Source organism: Chiloscyllium plagiosum, unplaced genomic scaffold (assembly GCF_037043375.1).
Source record: "Chiloscyllium plagiosum isolate Xiang-an unplaced genomic scaffold, Cpla_swu_hap1 HiC_scaffold_31, whole genome shotgun sequence".
NCBI lineage: Eukaryota > Metazoa > Chordata > Chondrichthyes > Orectolobiformes > Hemiscylliidae > Chiloscyllium > Chiloscyllium plagiosum.
In genome coordinates, this window is record NW_028270169.1 from 5611497 (window position 1) to 5634956 (window position 23460).

At 45.6% G+C, this 23460-nt stretch overlaps 1 protein-coding gene across 2 annotated transcripts in view; it reads left to right on the forward strand.

Annotated features, from left to right (window-relative positions):
- Window positions 1-11701: 11701 nt before the first annotated feature.
- The window catches only part of slc46a1 (solute carrier family 46 member 1), a 31285-nt gene continuing 19526 nt past the window's right edge, over window positions 11702-23460 (forward strand). For both annotated transcript variants that reach the window (XM_087977159.1, XM_087977160.1), the window contains exons 1-4: window positions 11702-11723; window positions 11763-12012; window positions 20205-21057; window positions 21579-21662. In XM_087977159.1, the coding sequence (XP_087833285.1) occupies window positions 11773-12012; window positions 20205-21057; window positions 21579-21662 (1177 nt within the window). In that variant the 5' untranslated portion in view covers window positions 11702-11723; window positions 11763-11772. The remainder of the gene's footprint in view (window positions 11724-11762; window positions 12013-20204; window positions 21058-21578; window positions 21663-23460) is intronic.

The window sequence follows — 23460 nt, forward strand, 5'->3', positions numbered from 1 at the left end:
CAGGAGGCTCCCAAGCACTGATGATGTCGCCTAGCCAGGGGACGAAACATTTGCAACAAAAATTTCCAGCTCGGCGAACAGAACCACAGCAACGAGCACCTGAGCTACAAATCTTCGCACAAACTTTGAAAATTTGTACATTCTCCCTGTGTCTGCGTGGGCTTCCTCCCACAATCCAAAGATATGCAGGTTAGGTGAACTGGTTGTGCTAAATTGTCCCATAGTGTTCAGGGATGTGCAAGTTAGGGGCTTTGGTCAGGGGTAAATATAGGATAATAGAGTAGGGGAAAGGATCTGGGTGGGTCCCTCTTCGGAGGGTTGGTGTGGACTTGTTGGGCCAAAGGGCCATTTCCACACTGTAGAGATTATCTTTCTAAATGGGCTTGCTGAGTATCTTTCTGTTTGTGCTTCAGCACTCAGTGTTTTACTGCTGAAAAGCATCATGGAGCAGGAAAATTAGTCTCACCGAGAGAACGAAATTTCTGGAATTGTTATGCTTTCTTATTGTTTGCAATGATTTAATCTGCAATAAATGTCACTGATTTGTGATTTAGCTTTTTGGGTGTGTATACTGCGATCACACGCACCCTCCCTCTGCCTGTGTCAGGATAACCTCCATAGTCACAGTGTGGGTTGCTGAGTCTGTGATGTTAGCTTCACTGAATATAATGAATGTTTATCTTCCTCAGTACTAGAATTAACATAGTGACTCCTCACATTGAGAAACCCAGTGAAGACAGGTGAGGCTTGTTGTCTTCAACAGATTATTAAACATAGGAATATGACACATGCCTCTATGCAGCCTCTCCCATTATATTTGTGCTGGCTTAATCATTATGATACAGACTCTCCCCAAAGCCACAAAAACGTCTGGGAGAGGTGAAAAACTAGATAATAACCCAGGACTAATTAGCAGAGAGAATCTTAAAAATCACCTTGCAGGGGTGGGATGGTGAAGAGGTTGAGATGTCCTGATTTATAATACTACAGATACACAGGCCCCCTGTGTAAAGTCATCCTCACTATAGGATGTGCAGGTACTGGTGTTGGACTAGGGTGAACAAAGTTAAAAATCACAACACCAGGTTATAGTCCAACAGGTTTAATTGGAAACACTAGCTTTCAGAGCACTGCTCCTTCATCAGGTAATGAGTGGGGCAGGATCATTAGGCACAGAATTTATAGCAAAAGATCACAGTATCATACAATTAAAATGATATATTTTACAAACCTAGATTTTTAGATTAGATTAGATTCCCTACAGTATGAAAACAGGCCCTTCAGCCCAACAAGTCCACACCGACCCTCCGAAGAGTAATCCTATGTTTACCCCTGACTAATGCACCTAACACCTTGGGTAATTGAGCATGGCCAGTTCACCTGACCTGCACATCTTTGGATTGTGGGAAGAAACTGGAGCACCCGGAGGAAACCCACACAGACAAGGGGAGAATGTGCAAACTCCACACAGACAGTCACCCGAGGCTGGAATCGAACCTGGGTCCCTGGTGCTGTGAGGCAGCAGTGCTAACCACTGAGCCACCATGCCACCTCACAGATTATTATTAAGTCTTTTATCTTTTAGAATGGCTTGCAGGTTCTGATTCATTCATATGTAAATCCCAGAACTTCTTTTAAGTCACATTCTCAAAATAACTTAAGGTTTTTTAAAAACAAAAGTGACATCTCAGCTCAGACAATGTATTAAAGGTGTGAGGCTAGAGAGAGTGTGAGTGCGTGCGTGACTATCACACTAACACTCACTCACTCTCTCTATCCCTCACACGTATACACACAAGTTTATGGGGTGATTTTGCATTTGCAGAACTATATTTGCAGATACATTCTATTTTTACTCAAAAAGCACACAACCTGCAGGCAGTCAATCCATATAACATTTTATAAATTCCTACTTTGGAAATAAAACCAGTCTGACTCAAGACTGGGATACAGACAGACTCTAACCCTACGCCTTTAATACGTTGTCTAAGCTGAGATGTCACCTTTGTTCATGAAACCTTATCTTGAGAAGGTGACTTAAAAGAAGTTCTGAGATTTACATATTAATGAACTGAAACCTGCAACCCATTCTAAAAGATGAAAGACTTAACAGCAATCCAGGTTTGTTCAATATATCATTTCGGTTGCATGACACTGTGATCTTTTGCTATAAATTCTGTGCCCAATGATCCTGTCCCACTAGTTACCTGATGAAGGAGCAGCACTCCGAAAGCTAGTACTTCAAATAAACCTGTTGGACTATAACCTGGTGTAGTGTGATTTTTTTTTTCTTCGTTACAGACAGACCTAGCTCTTGTTTGAAGTGATTCACGTGATCATCATTATTACCATTATTCCCTGGAAAAGAAATCACTGCTTTCCCACTGAATGCTTTTTTTTAAAAAAAAGTTATACAATTGTCGAATGTGGGTGTTGTTGCCCTAATCACCCTGGAATTGTGATGTGGAGAGGCTGGTGTTGGACTGGGGTGGACAAGGTCAGAAGTCACAACCCCAGGTTACAGTCCAACAGGTTTGTTTGAAATCACAAGCCTTCGGAGCCCTGCTTCCACAAAAGTCACCTGACAAAGGAGCAGTGCTCCAAAAAATCATGATTTCAAATAAACCCGATGGATGATAACCCTGCTATCGAGTGAACTCTGACCTTGTCCATCCTGGAACTGATTAGCTCTCTTGGACATTTCCAATGGCAACTCAGAGTGACCTACATTACTGTGGGTCTGGAGTCACATGGAGGTCAGACCAGGTGAGGATGGCAGATTTCCTTCCCTAAAAGACATTAGCGAACCAGACCAGTTTTTATGACAAACAGACAGTGGTTACACGGTCAACATGAACCAGCCAACTGTCTTTGACTTTAATTGGTTGTATTGAATAAAAAGCTCATACCCCATGCAGGGATTTGAACCCACACCCAGGATATTTACCTGGCTTGGTGACTGAGGGGCTGGAAAAGCACAGCTGGTCAGGCAGCATCCGAGGAGCAGGAAATCGACATTTTGGGCATACACTCTTCATCAGGGAGTCCTTCGTAATGAAGGGCTTATGGCTGAAACGTTGATTCTCTTGCCCCTTGGATGCTGTCTGACCAGCTGTGCTTTTCCAGTACCACACTCTTTGACTCTGATCGCAGTTCTCACTTTCTCTTATTTACCTGCCTCCCTGCTCCAGTGACATTACCACTATGCTATTCTCTTCAGCTCCAATACTCACCCCTATTTAAAATCATGATCCCATTCACCCAGACACATATCAACACAGCTCAATCCCTTCACTAAATAATATTTTCTAATCAGTCTGTTCAGAGATGTTATGACACACTTTTGGAGCAAGTGGAAGTGAATCCAGGGCTCCTGACTCAGAGGTATGAACACTACCACTTCACAAGAGCCCTTTTCACAAATGAAAAGTAAAACTGTCAACATTCCCTCTCCACTAGGACCGTCTGAATGCAATGTCTAAAGTTAAATGAGATTCTGGAATCTTTGTGTATCCAAAGCAAACAGGAGAATTTGGAGTGCAGGATGACACAGACTAGGAAGCAATGGCTTAGTAATATTATCGCTAGATAAATAATCTAGAAACCCAGTAATGCTCTGCAGACCTGGGTTTGAACCCCACCATGGTAAAGAGTCATACAGCACAGAAACAGACCCTTTGGTCCAAACAACCCACGCCGATCATAATCCCAAACTAAACTAGTCCCCTTTACCTGTGTTTGCCCCATGACCCTCTAAACATCATGGCATAGACAGAGAACACAGGGGGCCAACACCTTCAACATATTGTCTAGCTATCACCATTGTTAACAGCTAACCCGAGAATGCAACTTTTTAAAAAAAAAGGTTTTGTGATTTACACATGAAAGAAGTGAAACTATCACTGTATTCTAACAGATGTAAGGCTTAACAGACAATCAATTTTTCAATGTATAATTTCAGTTACATCACACTGTAAATTTTTGCTATAAATTCTGTGTGTTAGGGTTGAGCCCTCCACTACCACCTGATGAAGGTGCAACGCTCTGACAGCTAGTGTGCTTCCAATTAAACCTGTTGGACTATAACCTGGTGTTGTGTGATTTTTAGGAGAAAGTGGGCTCATGCCTGAAACGTCGATTCTCCTGCTCCTTGGCTGCTGCCTGACCTGCTGCGCTTTTCCAGCAACACATTTTCAGTTGTGTGATTTTTAACTTTGTACACCCCAATCCAACACCGGCATCTCCAAATCTTTCCTAATCATGTACTTCTCCAAGTGTCTTCTAAATGTTGTAACTGTACTTGTATCCACCACTTCCTCTAGCACTTCATTCCACATATGAACCATTGTGTAAAAATGTTACCCAGCATGTCCTTTTTAAATCTTTCTCTGCTCACCTTCAAAATATGGCTCCCTGTTTTGAACTCCTCCACACTTGGCTATTCACCTTATCTATGCCCCTCATGATTTTATAAACTCATAACGTCACCAGACAACCTCCTGCGCTCCAGGGAAATTAGCCCCAACCTATTCAGCCAATTTTTATAACTCAAACCTTCCATTCCTGGCCACATCCTGGTAAATCTTCTTTGAACCTTCTCCAATTTAATAATATTCTTCCTCCAGTCAGTTCTGCTCTAAGGCACGTTTCTTCAACGAGATTGAAGAATTTAGACCACTATTTGTAGAACGTGAACTTTCCTTACCTGTATTGGCTATAACACGATCCTGGTCCACTGGTTTAAATGGTGCTGCTAGATTTTCTCATGGGTGAGGCCTGTACTAGAATAACTGTCATCATTAAACCTTGATGTCCTGTAGCTGCTCATCAAGACCCAAGGGAGCTATTCCACATCAGCAGGCACCACAGAGCAGAGACCTGGGACAATTGTCAGGGTGGGGGTGGAAGGGGAGAACCTGGGACTATTCAGCCAGGAAGGAAGGAAGGAAGGAAGGAAGGGGTGGGGGGATCACTCTAACAAAAGTTTATAAAATGGGGGTAACAACATGAGCAGGCCATTCAGCCTCTCAGTTGTGCTCTGCTAGCATCCAGAGTTTAATCCTGAATGACCCAGGACAGGGGCAACAGCTGAACCTGGAGGTAAAGGCGGGAGGGAGGGGAAGGGGGGGGGCTCATTGAGGCTGTGGTTTTATTCTGAGGCAACATTCCCCCTGGGGCTGGGGTTTACTCCGGATTTACCCCGGGAGTGTCTGACTCACTCACGGACCCGGATTAGTCCAGGTTCAGGGATTTATCCCGGGTTTTGGGGGATTTATCCCGGGTTTTGGGGGAATATTCCTGGGTTTTGGGGGATTTATCCCGGGTTTTGGGGGATTTATTCCCGGGTTTTGGGAGAATATTCCCGGGTTTTGGGGGATTTATCCCGGGTTTTGGGGGAATGTTCCCGGGTTTTGGGGGATTTATTCCCGGTGTGGGATATAGGTGAATTAATGTTATTTCTGCAATTATAAGTTCTGATACAGAGTAAATGAATTCACATTAGTTTGGGATTGTTTCGGACGAGAGCTGACTTAGCAAAAATGAGGAAACATATAATCCGTTAAAGATAATGGTATGTTAGCATGAGACGTGAGTACAGAACAATGGTGGATGTATGGGCAAACAGGAAAAACATCTGTTTCCCCACTTGTACAGAGACACAGGAACAAACCCCAATTAAAAGGGCTTAGTGATAAGATGCTGTGAGGGGCAGCGCAGATGGAGGGAGCAGATAATGGTAAGCAAAGGATGGGATGACGTCAAACAACCTTATAGGAGGCAGAGATAGACATTTGTCACTGACAAGGCAGGATAAACAGAAGTTGTGGGATCAGTCTTAAGGAAATGAGTGACGTAAGAGGAGGATGGGGGCAAACAATGGAACAAGGAAAACATATGGGGAAAAAAAAACTGTATAAATTTCGAGAGTTTGTTAGATTTGATGTGCATTTGTCACTGCCTTACCTGGCATTAGACATGGCACCCATTTGCAAGTGTACAAATAAACAACTCTGTTTCAGATTTTTGGTCTCGGACTGCAATTATTAAAGTGAGTGAGCTTTTGTTTCTCACACCGGGTTTGGGGGAATATTCCCGGGTTTTGGGGGGATTTATTCCCGGGTTTTGGGGGGATTTATTCCCGGGGTTTTGGGGGAATATTCCCGGGTTTTGGGGGAATATTCCCGGGTTTAGGGGGGATTTATTCCCGGGTTTTGGGGGATTTATCCTGGGTTTTGGGGGATTTATTCCCGGGGTTTGGGGGATTTATTCCCGGGGTTTGGGGGATTTATTCCCGGGTTTTGGGGGAATGTTCCTGGGTTTTGGGGGATTTATCCCGGGTTTTGGGGGAATGTTCCCGGGTTTTGGGGGATTTATTCCCGGGTTTTGGGGGAATGTTCCTGGGTTTTGGGGGATTTATTCCCGGGTTTTGGGGGATTTATTCCCGGGTTTTGGGGGAATGTTCCTGGGTTTTGGGGGATTTATTCCCGGGTTTGGGGGAATTTATTCCCGGGGTTTGGGGGATTTATTCCCGGGTTTTGGGGGAATGTTCCTGGGTTTTGGGGGATTTATTCCCGGGTTTTGGGGGAATGTTCCTGGGTTTTGGGGGATTTATTCCCGGGGTTTGGGGGATTTATTCCCGGGTTTTGGGGGAATGTTCCCGGGTTTTGGGGGATTTATTCCCGGGTTTTGGGGGAATGTTCCCAGATTTTGGGGGATTTATTCCCGGGTTTTGGTGGATTTATCCCGGGTTTTGGGGGATTTATTCCCGGGTTTTGGGGGATTTATTCCGGGTTTGGGGGGATTTATTCCCGGGGTTTGGGGGGATTTATTCCCGGGTTTTGGGGGATTTATTCCCGGGTTTGGGGGATTTATTCCTGGGTTTGGGGGGATTTATTCCGGGTTTGGGGGGATTTATTCCCGGGGTTTGGGGGATTTATTCCCGGGTTTTGGGGGATTTATTCCCGGGTTTGGGGGATTTATTCCGGGTTTGGGGGGATTTATTCCCTGGGTTTGGGGGATTTATTCCCGGGTTTTGGGGGATTTATTCCCGGGTTTGGGGGGATTTATTCCGGGTTTGGGGGGATTTATTCCCGGGGTTTGGGTGGATTTATTCCGGGTTTGGGGGGATTTATTCCCGGGGTTTGTGGGGATTTATTCCCAGGTTTTGGGGGATTTATTCCGGGTTTGAGGGGATTTATTCCCGGGGATTGGGGGGATTTATTCCCGGGTTTTGGGGGAATGTTCCTGGGTTTTGGGGGATTAATTCCCGGGTTTTGGGGGATTTATTCCCGGGTTTGGGGGGGATTTATTCCCGGGTTTGGGGGATTTATTCCCGGGTTTTGGGGGATTTATTCCGGGTTTGGGGGATTTATTCCCGTGGTTTGGGGGGATTTATTCCGGGTTTGGGGGGATTTATTCCCGGGGTTTGGGAGAATATTCCCGGGTTTTGGGGGATTTATCCCGGGTTTTGGGGGAATGTTCCCGGGTTTTGGGGGATTTATTCCCGGTGTGGGATATAGGTGAATTAATGTTATTTCTGCAATTATAAGTTCTGATACAGAGTAAATGAATTCACATTAGTTTGGGATTGTTTCGGACGAGAGCTGACTTAGCAAAAATGAGGAAACATATAATCCGTTAAAGATAATGGTATGTTAGAATGAGACGTGATTACAGAACAATGGTGGATGTATGGGCAAACAGGAAAAACATCTGTTTCCCCACTTGTACAGAGACACAGGAACAAACCCCAATTAAAAGGGCTTAGTAATAAGATGCTGTGAGGGGCAGCGCAGATGGAGGGAGCAGATAATGGTAAGCAAAGGATGGGATGACGTCAAACAACCTTATAGGAGGCAGAGATAGACATTTGTCACTGACAAGGCAGGATAAACAGAAGTTGTGGGATCAGTCTTAAGGAAATGAGTGACGTAAGAGGAGGATGGGGGCAAACAATGGAACAAGGAAAACATATGGGGAAAAAAAACTGTATAAATTTCGAGAGTTTGTTAGATTTGATGTGCATTTGTCACTGCCTTACCTGGCATTTGACATGGCACCCATTTGCAAGTGTACAAATAAACGACTCTGTTTCAGATTTTTGGTCTCGGACTGCAATTATTAAAGTGAGTGAGCTTTTGTTTCTCACACCGGGTTTGGGGGAATATTCCCGGGTTTTGGGGGGATTTATTCCCGGGGTTTTGGGGGAATATTCCCGGGTTTTGGGGGAATATTCCCGGGTTTTGGGGGGATTTATTCCCGGGTTTTGGGGGATTTATCCTGGGTTTTGGGGGATTTATTCCCGGGGTTTGGGGGGATTTATTCCCGGGTTTTGGGGGAATGTTCCTGGGTTTTGGGGGATTTATCCCGGGTTTTGGGGGAATGTTCCCGGGTTTTGGGGGATTTATTCCCGGGTTTTGGGGGATTTATCCCGGGTTTTGGGGGAATGTTCCTGGGTTTTGGGGGATTTATCCCGGGTTTTGGGGGAATGTTCCCGGGTTTTGGGGGATTTATTCCCGGGTTTTGGGGGATTTATTCCCGGGTTTTGGGGGAATGTTCCTGGGTTTTGGGGGATTTATTCCCGGGTTTTGGGGGAATGTTCCTGGGTTTTGGGGGATTTATTCCCGGGTTTTGGGGGATTTATTCCCGGGGTTTGGGGGAATTTATTCCCGGGGTTTGGGGGATTTATTCCCGGGTTTTAGGGGAATGTTCCTGGGTTTTGGGGGATTTATTCCCGGGTTTTGGGGGAATGTTCCTGGGTTTTGGGGGATTTATTCCCGGGGTTTGGGGGATTTATTCCCGGGTTTTGGGTGAATGTTCCCGGGTTTTGGGGGATTTATTCCCGGGTTTTGGGGGAATGTTCCCGGATTTTGGGGGATTTATTCCCGGGTTTTGGTGGATTTATCCCGGGTTTTGGGGGATTTATTCCCGGGTTTTGGGGGATTTATTCCGGGTTTGGGGGGATTTATTCCCGGGGTTTGGGGGGATTTATTCCCGGGTTTGGGGGGATTTATTCCGGGTTTGGGGGGATTTATTCCCGGGGTTTGGGGGATTTATTCCCGGGTTTGGGGGGATTTATTCCCGGGGTTTGGGGGGATTTATTACGGGTTTGGAGGGATTTATTCCCGGGTTTGTGGGATTTGTTCCCGGGTTTTGGGGGATTTATTCCGGGTTTGGGGGATTTATTCCCGTGGTTTGGGGGGATTTATTCCGGGTTTGTGGGGATTTATTCCCAGGGTTTGGGGGGATTTATTCCCGGGTTTTGTGGGATTTATTCCCGGGGTTTGGGGGGATTTATTCCCGGGTTTTGGGGGATTAATTCCGGGTTTGGGGGGATTTATTCCCGGGGTTTGGGGGATTTATTCCTGGGTTTTGGGGGATTTATTCCGGGTTTGGGGGAATTTATTCCCGGGGTTTAGGGGAATGTTGCTGGGTTTTGGGGGATTTATTCCCGGGTTTTGGGGGGATTTATTCCCGGGTTTTGGGGGAATGTTCCTGGGTTTTGGGGGGATTTATTCCGGGTTTTGGGGGAATGTTCCTGGGTTTTGGGGGGATTTATTCCGGGTTTTGGGGGAATGTTCCTGGGTTTTGGGGGATTTATTCCCGGGTTTGGGGGGATTTATTCCGGGTTTGGGGGGATTTATTCCGGGTTTGGGGGGATTTATTCCCGGGTTTTGGGGGAATGTTCCTGGGTTTTGGGGGGATTTATTCCCGGGTTTTGGGGGATTTATTCCCGGGTTTGGGGGGATTTATTCCGGGTTTGGGGGGATTTATTCCCGGGTTTTGGGGGATTTATTCCCGGGTTTGGGGGGATTTATTCCGGGTTTTGGGGGATTTATTCCGGGTTTTGGGGGAATGTTCCTGGGTTTTGTGGGGATTTATTCCCGGGTTTTGGGGGAATGTTCCTGTGTTTTGGGGGATTTATTCCCGGGTTTTGGGGGAATGTTCCTGGGTTTTGGGGGATTTATTCCCGGGGTTTGGGGGAATGTTCCTGGGTTTTGGGGGATTTATTCCCGGGGTTTGGGGGAATGTTCCTGGGTTTTGGGGGATTTATTCCCGGGGTTTGGGGGAATTTATTCCCGGGTTTTGGGGGATTTATTCCGGGTTTGGGGGAATTTATTCCCGGGTTTTGGGGGATTTATTCCCGGGTTTTGGGGGATTTATTCCCGGGGTTTTGGGGGATTTATTCCCGGGTTTGGGGGAATGTTCCTGGGTTTTGGGGGATTTATTCCCGGGGTTTGGGGGAATGTTCCTGGGTTTTGGGGGGATTTATTCCCGGGGTTTGGGGGAATTTATTCCCGGGTTTTGGGGGATTTATTCCGGGTTTGGGGGAATTTATTCCCGGGTTTTGGGGGATTTATTCCCGGGTTTTGGGGGATTTATTCCCGGGGTTTGGGGGATTTATTCCCGGGTTTTGGGGGAATGTTCCTGGGTTTTGGGGGATTTATCCCGGGTTTTGGGGGAATGTTCCCGGGTTTTGGGGGATTTATTCCCGGGTTTTGGGGGAATGTTCCTGGGTTTTGGGGGATTTATTCCCGGGTTTTGGGGGATTTATTCCCGGGTTTTGGGGGAATGTTCCTGGGTTTTGGGGGATTTATTCCCGGGTTTGGGGGAATTTATTCCCGGGGTTTGGGGGATTTATTCCCGGGTTTTGGGGGAATGTTCCTGGGTTTTGGGGGATTTATTCCCGGGGTTTGGGGGAATGTTCCTGGGTTTTGGGGGATTTATTCCCGGGGTTTGGGGGAATTTATTCCCGGGTTTTGGGGGATTTATTCCGGGTTTGGGGGAATTTATTCCCGGGTTTTGGGGGATTTATTCCCGGGTTTTGGGGGATTTATTCCCGGGGTTTTGGGGGATTTATTCCCGGGTTTGGGGGAATGTTCCTGGGTTTTGGGGGATTTATTCCCGGGGTTTGGGGGAATGTTCCTGGGTTTTGGGGGATTTATTCCCGGGTTTTGGGGGATTTATTCCCGGGTTTTGGGGGATTTATTCCGGGTTTGGGGGAATTTATTCCCGGGTTTTGGGGGATTTATTCCCGGGTTTGGGGGAATGTTCCTGGGTTTTGGGGGATTTATTCCCGGGTTTTGGGGAATGTTCCTGGGTTTTGGGGGATTTATTCCCGGGGTTTGGGGGAATGTTCCTGGGTTTTGGGGGATTTATTCCCGGGTTTTGGGGGATTTATTCCCGGGTTTTGGGGGGATTTATTCCCGGGTTTTGGGGGATTTATCCCGGGTTTTGGGGGATTTATTCCCGGGTTTTGGGGGATTTATCCCGGGTTTTGGGGGATTTATTCCCGGGTTTTGGGGGGATTTATTCCCGGGTTTTGGGGGATTTATCCCGGGTTTTGGGGGATTTATTCCCGGGTTTGGGGGGAATGTTCCCGGGTTTTGGGGGGATTTATTCCCGGGTTTTGGGGGAATGTTCCCGGGTTTTGGGGGGATTTATTCCCGGGTTTTGGGGGATTTATTCCCGGGTTTTGGGGGGATTTATTCCCGGGTTTTGGGGGATTTATCCCGGGTTTTGGGGGATTTATTCCCGGGTTTTGGGGGAATGTTCCCGGGTTTGGGGGTATTTATTCCCGGGTTTTGGGGGATTTATCCCGGCTCCCTCTCCGTGTCCCTGCCCTCCCCTGTTTTCGGGCGGAGTTTACTCTCACTGAGCCCCCGGCCCCGGTCTCTCCCCCCGGACTCCGGCCCCGGACACTCCCCGCCCTCTCCCCCCGGACTCCGGCCCCGGTCTCTCCCCCCGTCTCTCTCTCTCTCTCTCTCCCCGATGCCGGGCCTACACGAGTCGCACTGTCCGCCCTCGGGCTCGGGCCGGGCCCGGGTCCGGGTCCCCGGGGCTCGCCTGACGGTGGAGCCGCTTGTTTTCCTCAGCATGCTGGCGCTGATGCTGCAGGCCCCGCTCTCCACTCAGTACATCTTCCAGAGAATCAGCTCCGAGCTCGGCTTCAGCGGAAACAGGAGCCGAGGCTGCAACAAGAGCCAAGGGCGGGAGGCCGCACTGGAGGAGGTGAGGCTGGGGATTGGGGATCAATAATCAATAACCAGGGATCAGTGATCAATAATCGGGGATCAGTGATCTGGGATCAATAACCAGGGATCAATAACCAGAGATCAGTGATCAATAATTGGGTTTCAGTGATCTGGGATCAATAACCAGGGATTAATAATCAGAAATCAGTGATCTGGGATCAATGATCAGTGATCAATAACCAGAGATCAGTGATCAATAATCGGGGATCAGTGATCTGGGATCAATAACCAGGGATCAATAACCAGAGATCAGTTATCAATAATCGGGGATCAGTGATCTGGGATCAATAACCAGGGATCAATAATCAGTGATCTGGGATCAATCATCAGTGATCTGGGATCAATAACCCGGGATCAATAATCAGAAATTAGTGATCTGGGATCAATGATCAGGGATCAATAACCAGAGATCAGTGATCAATAATCAGAGATCAGTGATCTGAAATCAATAATCAGAGATCAGTCAATAATTGGGGATCAGTGATCTGGGATCAATAACCAGAGATCAGTGATCAATGATCAGTAATCGGGGAGCCATGATCAGGGATCAGTGATCAATAGTCAGGGATCAGTAATCAGGGAGCCATGATCAGGGATCAATAACTAGAGATCCGTGATCAATAGTCAGGGATCAGTAATCAGGGAGCCATGATCAGGGATCAATAACCAGAGATCAGTGATCAATAGTCAGGGATCAGTAATCGGGGAGCCATGATCAGGGATCAGTAACCAGGAGTAAGTAATCAGGGATTAATAGCCAGGAATCAGTGATCAATAATCAAGGATCAATGATCTGTAATCAGGGATCAGGGCTCAATAACCAACGATCAGCGATTGGGGAGCCATGATCACATATCAGTAGCCAGGAATCAGTAATCAATATTCAAGGATCAGTGATCAGGGAACAATAATCAATGGTCAGTAATTGGGGAGCCATGATCAGGGACCGGTAACCAGGGATAAGTAATCAGGGATCAATAACCAGGAATTAGTGATCAGTAATCAGAGATCAGTGATCAATAATCAGGGATCAGTATTGAATCGGTAATCAGAACAAAATCATCAATAATACAAAATCAGTAATAATTAATACAGCATCAGTCATAATCAGTAATAAGTACAGAATCCATAATAATCAAGGCAGAAAAGTCAATAGTCAATACAGAACCAAAATAATTAGTAATTAATGCAGGATCAATAAAAATCAGTGATCAACACACAAAGAACAATAGGACCCGGGGAAGCACCACGAATCAGAGAGGCATTGGTGTGCATGCCCCTTAAGGTATGGGGACAGATGGAGAAAGTGATTAAGAAGCATATGGGATACTTAACCTTTATTAGCCAAGGCATTGTGTTTAAAAGTGGAGAGTTTATGCTGGGATTTTATAAAACATTGATTGGCCTCAGATTTATGTGGGTGCTTCTGAAATCCACATTTTAGAATGGATGTGATTGCATTGAAGAGGGTGCAGAGGACATTTACCAGGATGTTGCCTGGGTTGGAGACTTGTAGTTATGAAGAGAGATTGGACAGACTGGGAAACAAAATCAGAAATTGCTGGAGAAGCTCAGTAGGTCTAGTAGCATCTGTGGAGAGAAAGGTTTATAGAGTATAGGCCAAACACAGGCAAGTGGGACTAGTTTCGTTTGGGAAATTTGGTTGGTATGGATGAGTTTGACCGAAGGGTCTGTTTCCACCCTGTGTGATCTGCTGAATGTTTGTAGCAATTTCTGATTTTGATTCTGATTTCCAAAATGTGCAATTCTTTGTATTTTTCTTTGGATAGACTGAGTTTGTTTTCCTTGGAGTAGGGGAGACAGGAGACATGATTACAGTATATAAAATTATAAGGAGCATCGATAGGGTAGACAGGAAGGAATTATTTTCCCTTGGTGGAGGGATCAGTGACCAGGGGCAGGACGTTTAGAGGGATGTGGGGAAACTGTTTTTACTCCGAGGGTGCTGGGATTCTGTAGCTTACTACCTTTCAGAGTGGTAAAGGTAGTAACCCTCCTGTTTTTACAAATATATTAAGGACAAAAGGGTAACTAGGGAGAGAATAGGCCCCTCAAAGATCAGCAAAGCGGCCTTTGTGTGGCGCCACAGAAAATGGGGGAGATACTAAATGAATATTTTGCATCAGTATTTACTGTGGAAAAGGATATGGAAGATATAGACTGTAGGGAAATAGATGGTGACATCTTGCAAAATGTCCAGATTACAGAGGAGGAAGTGCTGGATGTCTTTAAACGGGTAAAGGTGGATAAATCCCCAGGACCTGATCATGTGTACCCGAGAACTCTGTGGGAAGCTAGAGAAGTGATTGCTGGGCCTCTTGCTGAGATATTTCTATCATCGATAGTCACAGGTGAGGTGCCGGAAGACTGGAGGTTGGCAAACGTGGTGCCACTGTTTAAGAAGGGCGGTAAAGACAAGCCAGGGAACTATAGACCAGTGAGCCTGACCTCGGTGGTGGGCAAGTTGTTGGAGGGAATCCTGAGGGACAGGATGTACATTGTTTGGAAAGGCAAGGACTGATTCGGGATAGTCAACATGGCTTTATGTGTGGGAAATCATGTCTCACAAACTTGATTGAGTTTTTTGAAGAAGTAACAAAGAGGATTGATGAGAGCAGAGCGGCAGGCGTTCGACAAGGTTCCCCATGGGAGACTGATTAGCAAGGTTAGATCTCATGGAATACAGGGAGAACTAGCCAGTTGGATACAGAAATGGCTCAAAAGTTGAAGACAGAGGGTGGTGGTGGAGGGTTGTTTTTCAGACTGGAGGCCTGTGACCAGTGGAGTGCCACAAGGATCGGTGCTGGGCCCTCTACTTTTTGTCATTCACATAAATGATTTGGATGCGAGTATAAGAGGTACAGTAAGTAAGTTTGCAGATGACACCAAAATTGGAGGTGTAGTGAACAGCGAAGAGGGTTACCTCAGATTACAACAGGATCTGGATCAGATGGGCCAATGGGCTGAGAAGTGGCAGATGGAGTTTAATTCAGATAAATGCGAGGTGCTGCATTTTGAGAAAGCAAATCTTAGCAGGACTTATACACTTAATGGTAAGGTCCTAGGGAGTGTTGCTGAACAAAGAGACCTTGGAGTGTAGGTTCATAGCTCCTTGAAAGTGGAGTTGCGGTAGATAGGATAGTGAAGAAGGTGTTTGGGATGGTTTCCTTTATTGGTCAGAGTATTGAGTACAGGAGTTGGGAGGTCATGTTATGGCTGTACAGGACATTGGTTAGGCCACTGTTGGAATATTGCGTGCAATTCTGGTCTCCTTCCTGTCGGAAAGATGTTGTGAAACTTCAAAGGGTTCAGAAAAGATTTACAAGGATGTTGCCAGGGTTGGAGGATTTGAGCTACAGGGAGAGGCTGAACAGGCTGGGGCTGTTTTCCCTGGAGCGTTGGAGGCTGAGAGGTGACCTTATAGAGGTTTACAAAATTATGAGGGGCATGGATAGGGTAAATGGACAAAGTCTTTTCCCTGGGGTCGGGGAGTCCAGAACTAGGGGGCATAGGTTTAGGGTGAGAGGGGAAAGATATAAAAGAGACCTAAAGGGCAATGTTTTCACGCAGAGGGTGGTACGTGTATGGAATAAGCTGCCAGAGGATGTGGTGGATGCTGGTACAATTGCAACATTTAAGAGGCATTTGGATGGGTATATGAATAGGAAGGTTTTGGAGGGATATGGGCCGGGTGCTGGCAGATGGGACTAGATTGGGTTGGGATATCAGGTTGGCATGGATGGGTTGGACCGAAGGGTCTGTTTCCATGCTGTACATCTCTATGACTCTAAGTGTTTAGATGTGACCTAGTGATACCAAGGCATACAAGGCTACGGGCCAAGTGCTGAAAAATGAGATTAGAATAGTCAGGTGATTTGTTTTTAACCTGCACAGACTCAGTCAGCTGAAGGACCCTTTTCAGTGCTGCTGGACTCTAAGATTTGATGACTCTGTAATACAGCATCAATCAGTACAGAATTAACAATAATCTGTGATCAATACAGAATTAATCAGAACAAAACCATTAATAAACAATAGTGAATAATCAATAATTAATATAGAAAATCAGCAATCAATACAGAATAATTGTCAATAACCAATGCAGAATCATCAGTCATGAATACAAAATAATCAATACAGAATCAATAATCAGCCCAGAATCAATTAGCAGTCAGTACAAATCATCTACAATTAATACCAAATCATCAATATTCAATACAAAACATCAAAAATCAATACAGTATTACCAATATATGTGGGTTCATCATCAATCAACACAAAAACATCAACAATTAATACAGAATCATCAATAACCGTGCAGATTCTCAGCACAGAATCATCGATAATCAATACAGAAACATCAATAACATCAACAATCTATGCACATCGAGCCATTGGTGCAGAAGAATGATAGGGGATCATCAATAATCCTGAATAATCAGCCAATAGTGAGTAATTGATGAGCAATCAACCAATAATCAGAGCAGAATAATTAGGACATTAATCCCTCTGGAATATCAACCAACAGGATAATAATTGTAAGGGAGTACATACAGAATAATCAGTAAATTGTCATAAAGTAATCAGTTAAGTGCAAAATAACAGAGTCATCAAAAAATATAAGAACATTTGAATCAACAGCACAAATTGGCCATTCAGTCCTTCAAGCCTGCCCCACCATTCAATAAGATCATGGCTGAGCTGTTTGTGTTCCAAATCCCACATCCCCATCTATTCCCGATAACCCTCGATTTTCCCTTGCTGTGAATCGATCCACCTCTGCATTAAAAGTATCCAATGGCCTTGCCTTCTGAGGCAGAGGGTTCCAAAGCCTCTGAGATAAAAAAAACTCCTCTCATCCCGGATCTAAATGAGTGACCTCTAATTATCAGCCGGTGCCCCCTTGTTCTGGACCTCCTACAAGAGGAAACCTCCTTTACACATCCACCTTGTCGAGACCATTCAGGATCTTATATTTAAATCCTCATTCAGTGGCAACAAGCTCATTCTGTCCATCCTTTCCTCACAAGACAGCCAATTCATTCCAGATATCAATCTAGTAAAACTCCTCTGAACTGCGTCCAATGTACTTACATCCTTAAATAAGAACTCCAGAAATGTACTTGAGAAGTGGTCTCATCAGTACTTGTACAAATGAAGCATCAAACCCTTACCTTTATGTTCAAGTCCTCTCGTAATAAAGAATGTCACCCCATTAGGTGTTTTAATCACTTGCTGAACCTGCATTCTAACTTTGTTATTCACTCACTGAAGCACTCGGATTCCTGTGCACTTCAGACTTCTGCAGTTGTTCTTGGTTTAAGGAACACTGCTTTTTATTCCTCCTGCCAAAGTAAACAGTTTCACATTTTTCCATGTTATAGTCCATTTGTCACATTTTTGCTCGTTTGACATTTCTATCAACCTATTGCTACCAACCTGCTTAATGATCTATCTTTGTGGCATCTGCAAATTTAGCCATCATGCTTGCAATCCCTTAAACTTAGTCTTTAATATAAATTGTAAAATGTTGAAGGTTTAGTACAGACCTCCTGCAGGACTCGCCACATTCTGGCAATGCAAAAGACCCATAAATGCACTCTCAGGTTTTCTGCCAGCCCCTGTCAATCTTCTATCCATGTTAGTTTGTTAATTCGTGCACCGTGAATTCCTACTTTCCGTAAAACCCCTTGTTTGAGCGGTGGCCTTGCAGAAGTGTATAAAATCATGAGAGGTACAGAGGAGTTAGAGGGAGGTGTCTTTTCCATAGGATGGGGGAATTTCAAGACATTTTTGAAGGGGTGAGAGACATTTAAAAAAGACACAAGGGGCAAAATGTTTAGAGGGTGGTTCGCATGTGGGATGAACTTCCTGAGGAAGTGGTGGATATGGGCCCAGTTACAACATTTAAAAGACCATTTGGATAAATAGATGAATAGGAAACGTTTGGAGGGATATGGGCCAGGAGCAGGCAGGTGGGACTAGATTAGTTTGGGATTATGGTAGACATGAACTGGTTGGACCAAGGGGTCAGTTTCCATGCTGTGTGACTCTTAAATATCTTTCATGCCGTACATGCCTTTCAGATATCCAAGTGCAGTCAGTCACTGGGGCTCCCTTTTATCCATCTTGCACATTACCCCTTTAAAGAATTACAATATATAAGTTGAACACAATTTCCCCTCCATGAAACAATGCTGAATTGCTTGATTACCATAAATTTTTCCATATGCCCATCTGTAACCTTCTGAATGATCAATGCTAACAGCATAGTCACAACACTTTTCAGGCTAACTGACCTATAGTTTTTGTCCCCCACTCTCAAAAGAGACATTATATTTGGTACTTCCCAGTCTAATAGAATCTTTGCCAATTCTAGTAAATTTTGGAAGATTGACACCAACACATCCACTATCTCATTAGCCATTTCTTTAAGGTCTTAGGATGAATTCCACCAGGACCCGGAGAGTTGTTTACATTTCACGTCAAATATTCTCTGGTGCACAGAGCCCGAGGAATTATCCGTGGTTACCAGTCTCAGTATAATGTGGTAAGGCACACGGAGGAAATCTCTGTAGGAATGCTCAGGATTGGGGCTTGGGCTATCCACCCCGTCAATGTTATTTTTTATGACCCACCACTAAAATCACTCAAATGATCATGATGTGGAGGTGCCAGTTTAGGACTGGAGTGGACAAAGTTTAAAAATCACACTACGCCAGGTTATAGTCCAGCAGGTTTTTTTGGAAATGCTAGCATTCACTGTGCGCTCCGAAAGCTAGTGCTTCCAAATAAACCTGTTAGGCTATAACCTGGTGTGTGGTTGTTGTGTGATTTTTAAACTTAAAATAATCAACCAAACAGCTAATCTCAACGGGCACTGCCAAGCAGAGGTGGTGGAACCATTACTCAACTGAAGGAGGGTTTGGAAGCAGGGAGGGACCTGGAGGGGGAGATAACGCACTCCAGCCCCTGCAGCGCCCACCTCTCTCCCTCCCCAGTCCATGCTGTTTTAGGTAGCTTTGTCCAGGGGGAACTTCCATGAGCATAGATATCCAGTGACTCTCATCTTGGATCTTTTCAAATCAACTTGTTCAGACACGTTGTGACACACCTGGAGTAGGTGGGACTTGAACCTGGGACTCTTGGCCAAGAGTTAGGGGCACTACCACTGCTTCAGAAGAGCCCCAATTTTGTTTTTAGTAAATCTTCACTGACAAAACAAGCAATTTACAAGCATTACCCACTGGAGATAGTGCAGCGATTACAGAATAGGGGAGAGTAGGAAGAGAGGGAGGGGGTTAAATTCAAATGGAGTTGGAAGTGAAATGAAGCATTCCAAACCCCATGGTGCCCACCTCTCCCAACACAGTCAATTAATCGCAATTATCTCATTAAATAATTGCTCCATTAGCAAACACTGCCCTGAGGAGTCCTGCAGCAATGACCTGGGGCTGATCATTGACAACAATGACCATCATCCTCTATGTCTGGCCTGTCTTCAGGGATCTTCCCCTGATTCATTTGGATTGGCCAACACTGGTCCTGAAACCAGATAACACAAGTTGTTTGGGTTAAACCCAAGCGTCTGTGGAGGGTGACACAATTGAGATGTGATAGAGTCATAGAGATGTATAGCACTCTTTGGTCCAACTTATCCATGCAGTCCAGCTATCCTAAATTAATCTAGTCTCATTTTCCAGCACTTTGCCCATATCCCACTAAACCCTTCGTATTCCTATACCCATCCAGATGCCTCTTAAATGTTGTAATTGTACCAGCCTCCACCACTTCCTCTGGCAGCTCATTCCCTACATGCACCACATATGATAGATGGGATAGAATGTAAACCTATTGGTTAGAGAGCCCAGGACTGGCAAAGGTCATCTAAAGATAGGAGCCTTTCAAGACCATAATTAGGAAATAGATCTTCACAAGCGGCAATTAATGCTCCATCAATTGTTAATTTTAAACCTGAGATCGATAGTGTGTGGTTAACCAAAATCATTAATTGGAAACAAGGCAAAGGCAGTTATATGGACAGTAGAGAGTTTTGAGGGGCTGAATGGTCTCCTTTCATTCATTGGTTGGTGTGTTGGGATCTCCTGGAGGGAATCTCCTGAAAGTGATCTTGCTGCTCTCTCCTAGGAAGTAGAGACTTTGACCTCCCATTGGAACCTCTACATTAACGTCGGGGGCTTTGCTGTGGGACTGTTCTCTGCGACACTGCTTGGACCATGGAGTGACCGTGTGGGCAGGAGACCGATCCTGATCCTACCGGCTGTCGGTCTGTCACTACAGGCTGCAGTCTATCTTATTGTCATGTACCGGGAGCTGCCAGTCGGCTTCTTTCTGATTGGTCGCCTGCTGAGCGGTCTCCTGGGTGACTTTAACACCATCCTGGCCGGCTGTTTCTCATACATCGCAGACATCAGCGACAAACCATCACGCACGTTCCGGGTTGCCGTGCTGGAAGCGTGCCTGGGAATGGCGGGAATGTTTGGCAGCATTATTGGAGGCCAGTGGAGTAAAGCTCAAGGTTACATCAATCCGTTCTGGCTGGTGTTGGCACTGAACGTGGCCACTGTCATCTACGCTGTTGTTTTCGTTAAAGAGTCTGTGACCGCAAAGAGACCAGGCAAATTGTTGACCATGGAGCATTACCGCTCGGTGTACCGCCTCTATTCCAGCGGGCAGGAGACTGGCCGCAGGCACCGTCTCTGCCTGTATGCACTGTCCCTCTTTATCGTGGTGACTGTTCATTTCGGAGTCAAGGACATTCTCATCCTTTTTGAGCTGAGCTCCCCACTGTGCTGGCGATCCGATCAGATTGGATACGGCTCAGCCATTGAGCATTTGACCTACTTGAGCAGCCTGCTGGCTCTGAAGATGATGCAGTGTTGCCTTGCGGACAGTTGGATTGCTCAGATTGGGCTGCTGTCGAACATGGCTGGTTTGGTGACCTTCTCAATAGCAGTGACCAGCGCTGTCATGTTCACTGGTGAGTCAGTGCTTTGAGATTTGTAGACACTTCCCAACAGACATTCGGACTGAATCCTGAGATAATGAAGTGTCAGGTCACTCTTATAAATCCTAACACTCACTGGGATTGGGCTTGACAGCAGGGATAGGGAGCTCTGTGTTTATTTGTCCTTCCCTTTCACTTTCCAGGGTTTATACCTGGACAGTGCTGAAGCAATCCCCACTTTGAGCTTTGTTCTGTAACAGTTTTTCCCACCAACCTATGGTTGCAGTCTAGCTGGCTCTATTCTGTTCTAGTCCTAATTAGAGTTGGCTCACTTAATTATTCTGACCCTGGATTGGCCAATGTCATATTTCACCATCATCCTGAACCTTATGATGCAATGATTACTGTTCCCCAAATGTTCCCCCAAGATAACCTCGATCACATCAGTTTCTGGATGGTGTGACCCCATTCGCTTGTTTTCCACAAATGTCTGTCACTACATTGTGACAATTCAGTCTGTTACAAACCATGTCTTCCTTCTCCTTTTCCCCTAGGTTATGGGATACGGTTTCTTGCTATGGCGACTACACCAGTGATCCGAGCTAAATTATCAAAGTTAGCTGATGTGACAGAGCAAGGTAAGCTCAAAAACATGCACTCACTCAGAGAGCATGCTTTTACAATTTTGTTGAACAAAATCCTCCTCCTCAGAATCTTTACTGTATCTTTACTTATTCTTGCATAGGATGTTTTCATAAGCAAATGTTATGAGTCTGTGATAAAAGATAAAAACAGAAAGTGCAGGAGAAACAACAAGTCTGTCTGCCTTCAGAACTTCCGGGTTCTGAAAAAGAGTCATAATAGATTCAAAACATTAACTCCACAGATGGTGTCAGACCTTGTTGGGAGACATTGAGGTCTGCAGATGCTGGAGATCGGAGTCGAGAGTGTGGTGCTGGAATAGGACAGCTGGTCAGGCAACATCCAAGGAGCAGGAGAATCGACTTGTCAGGCCAGAGCCCTTCATCAGGAATGAGGCTGAGAGCCTTGGGGATGGAGAGATAAATGGGAGTGGGTGTGGGGCTGGGGAGAACGTAGCTCTTAGCCACCTTCTGATGATTCCTGATGAAGGGCTCCAGCCCAAAATGTCGATTCTCCTACTCCTCGGATGCTGCCTGACCTGCTGTGCTTTTCCAGCAACACACTCTCGACCCCAGACCTTTGTTGGGCTTATCCAGCACTTTATGTTTTCAAATGTTCAGCATTTGCTTTTGTGTGTTTAAAGGGTGTACTGTAATAGCAGAACATTTAAAAATACTTCTTATGATCAATCAGAGACCTGAAGGGGAGATGGTGCCTGTCACAGGTCAGTGCTGAGGGAGTACTATTGTGACCTTACCCCATTGTGATCTGCCACCCTGTCAACTGTTTCTCCTGAGGGTTAGGCTAAGAGGAGTGATCTTTATCAGCACTGTGATATGTCATACATTTCCTGCAAGTATTTTCTATGATGTGGAGGAGCCGGTGTTGGACTGGGGTGGACAAAGTTAAAAATGATACAACACCAGGTTATAGTCCAACAGGTTTAATTGGAAGCACTAGCTTTTGGAGCACTGCTCCTTTATCACGTAACTAGTTACCTGATGATGGAGCAATGCTCTGAAAGCTAGTGCTTCCAATTAAACCTGTTGGACTATAACCTGATGTTGTGTGATGTTTAACTATGTACTCTCTAGTCAGCCTTATACTTGCAGTAAAATACTTGAAGCATAAATAGTTTTATCAGTCAGAGCCATATGATAGGCAAAGGTTGCTCACTGCTGGTCTGATCAACAGATTTATTGGGATCTCATAAAAGTGAAGGTTTGCATAGAATCTGGAAAGGGGGAGTGGGAGAAGGGCAATATCAGTGACACCAACCCATTTCTGTCAGTAAGCTGACTTTGGGGGGGGGGATGAGGAGGGAGGTGGAGGGAGTACAAGCTATGTCAGATGTGAGACAGCTGCCTCTCACACACAAGGGAGTCCTGAGCTCCACTTCCAAGTGGAATTGTGCCAGGGTGGTCCAACACTGGCCATACTTTCTCTGGTACTCAGGATTTAGTGGGAATAAGGGGATGTATATGAAGGACCTGTGAAGGTTTGAGCATGTGTGCACCGGGAATGAGATTAGATCCACCCAGCCCTTCAAACCTGCTTCCCCATTGGATAAGATTAAGCCTGATCTTCTTGTCATCTTCACTCTTGTTTTTTTCTGACTGTTCCCCTTCCCTTCCCTTCCCTGTCAGTCTGAAATCTATCCAGTTCAACCGTGAACAACTCACCAGCCCAGCCTGTTCTGCTCTCAAGGGAACGGACTGACAACTTTCTGAGAAAGAGGATTTCTCCTCAGCTCCGTCTTCAAACGGCGATGTCTCACTCATAAACTCTGTCCCC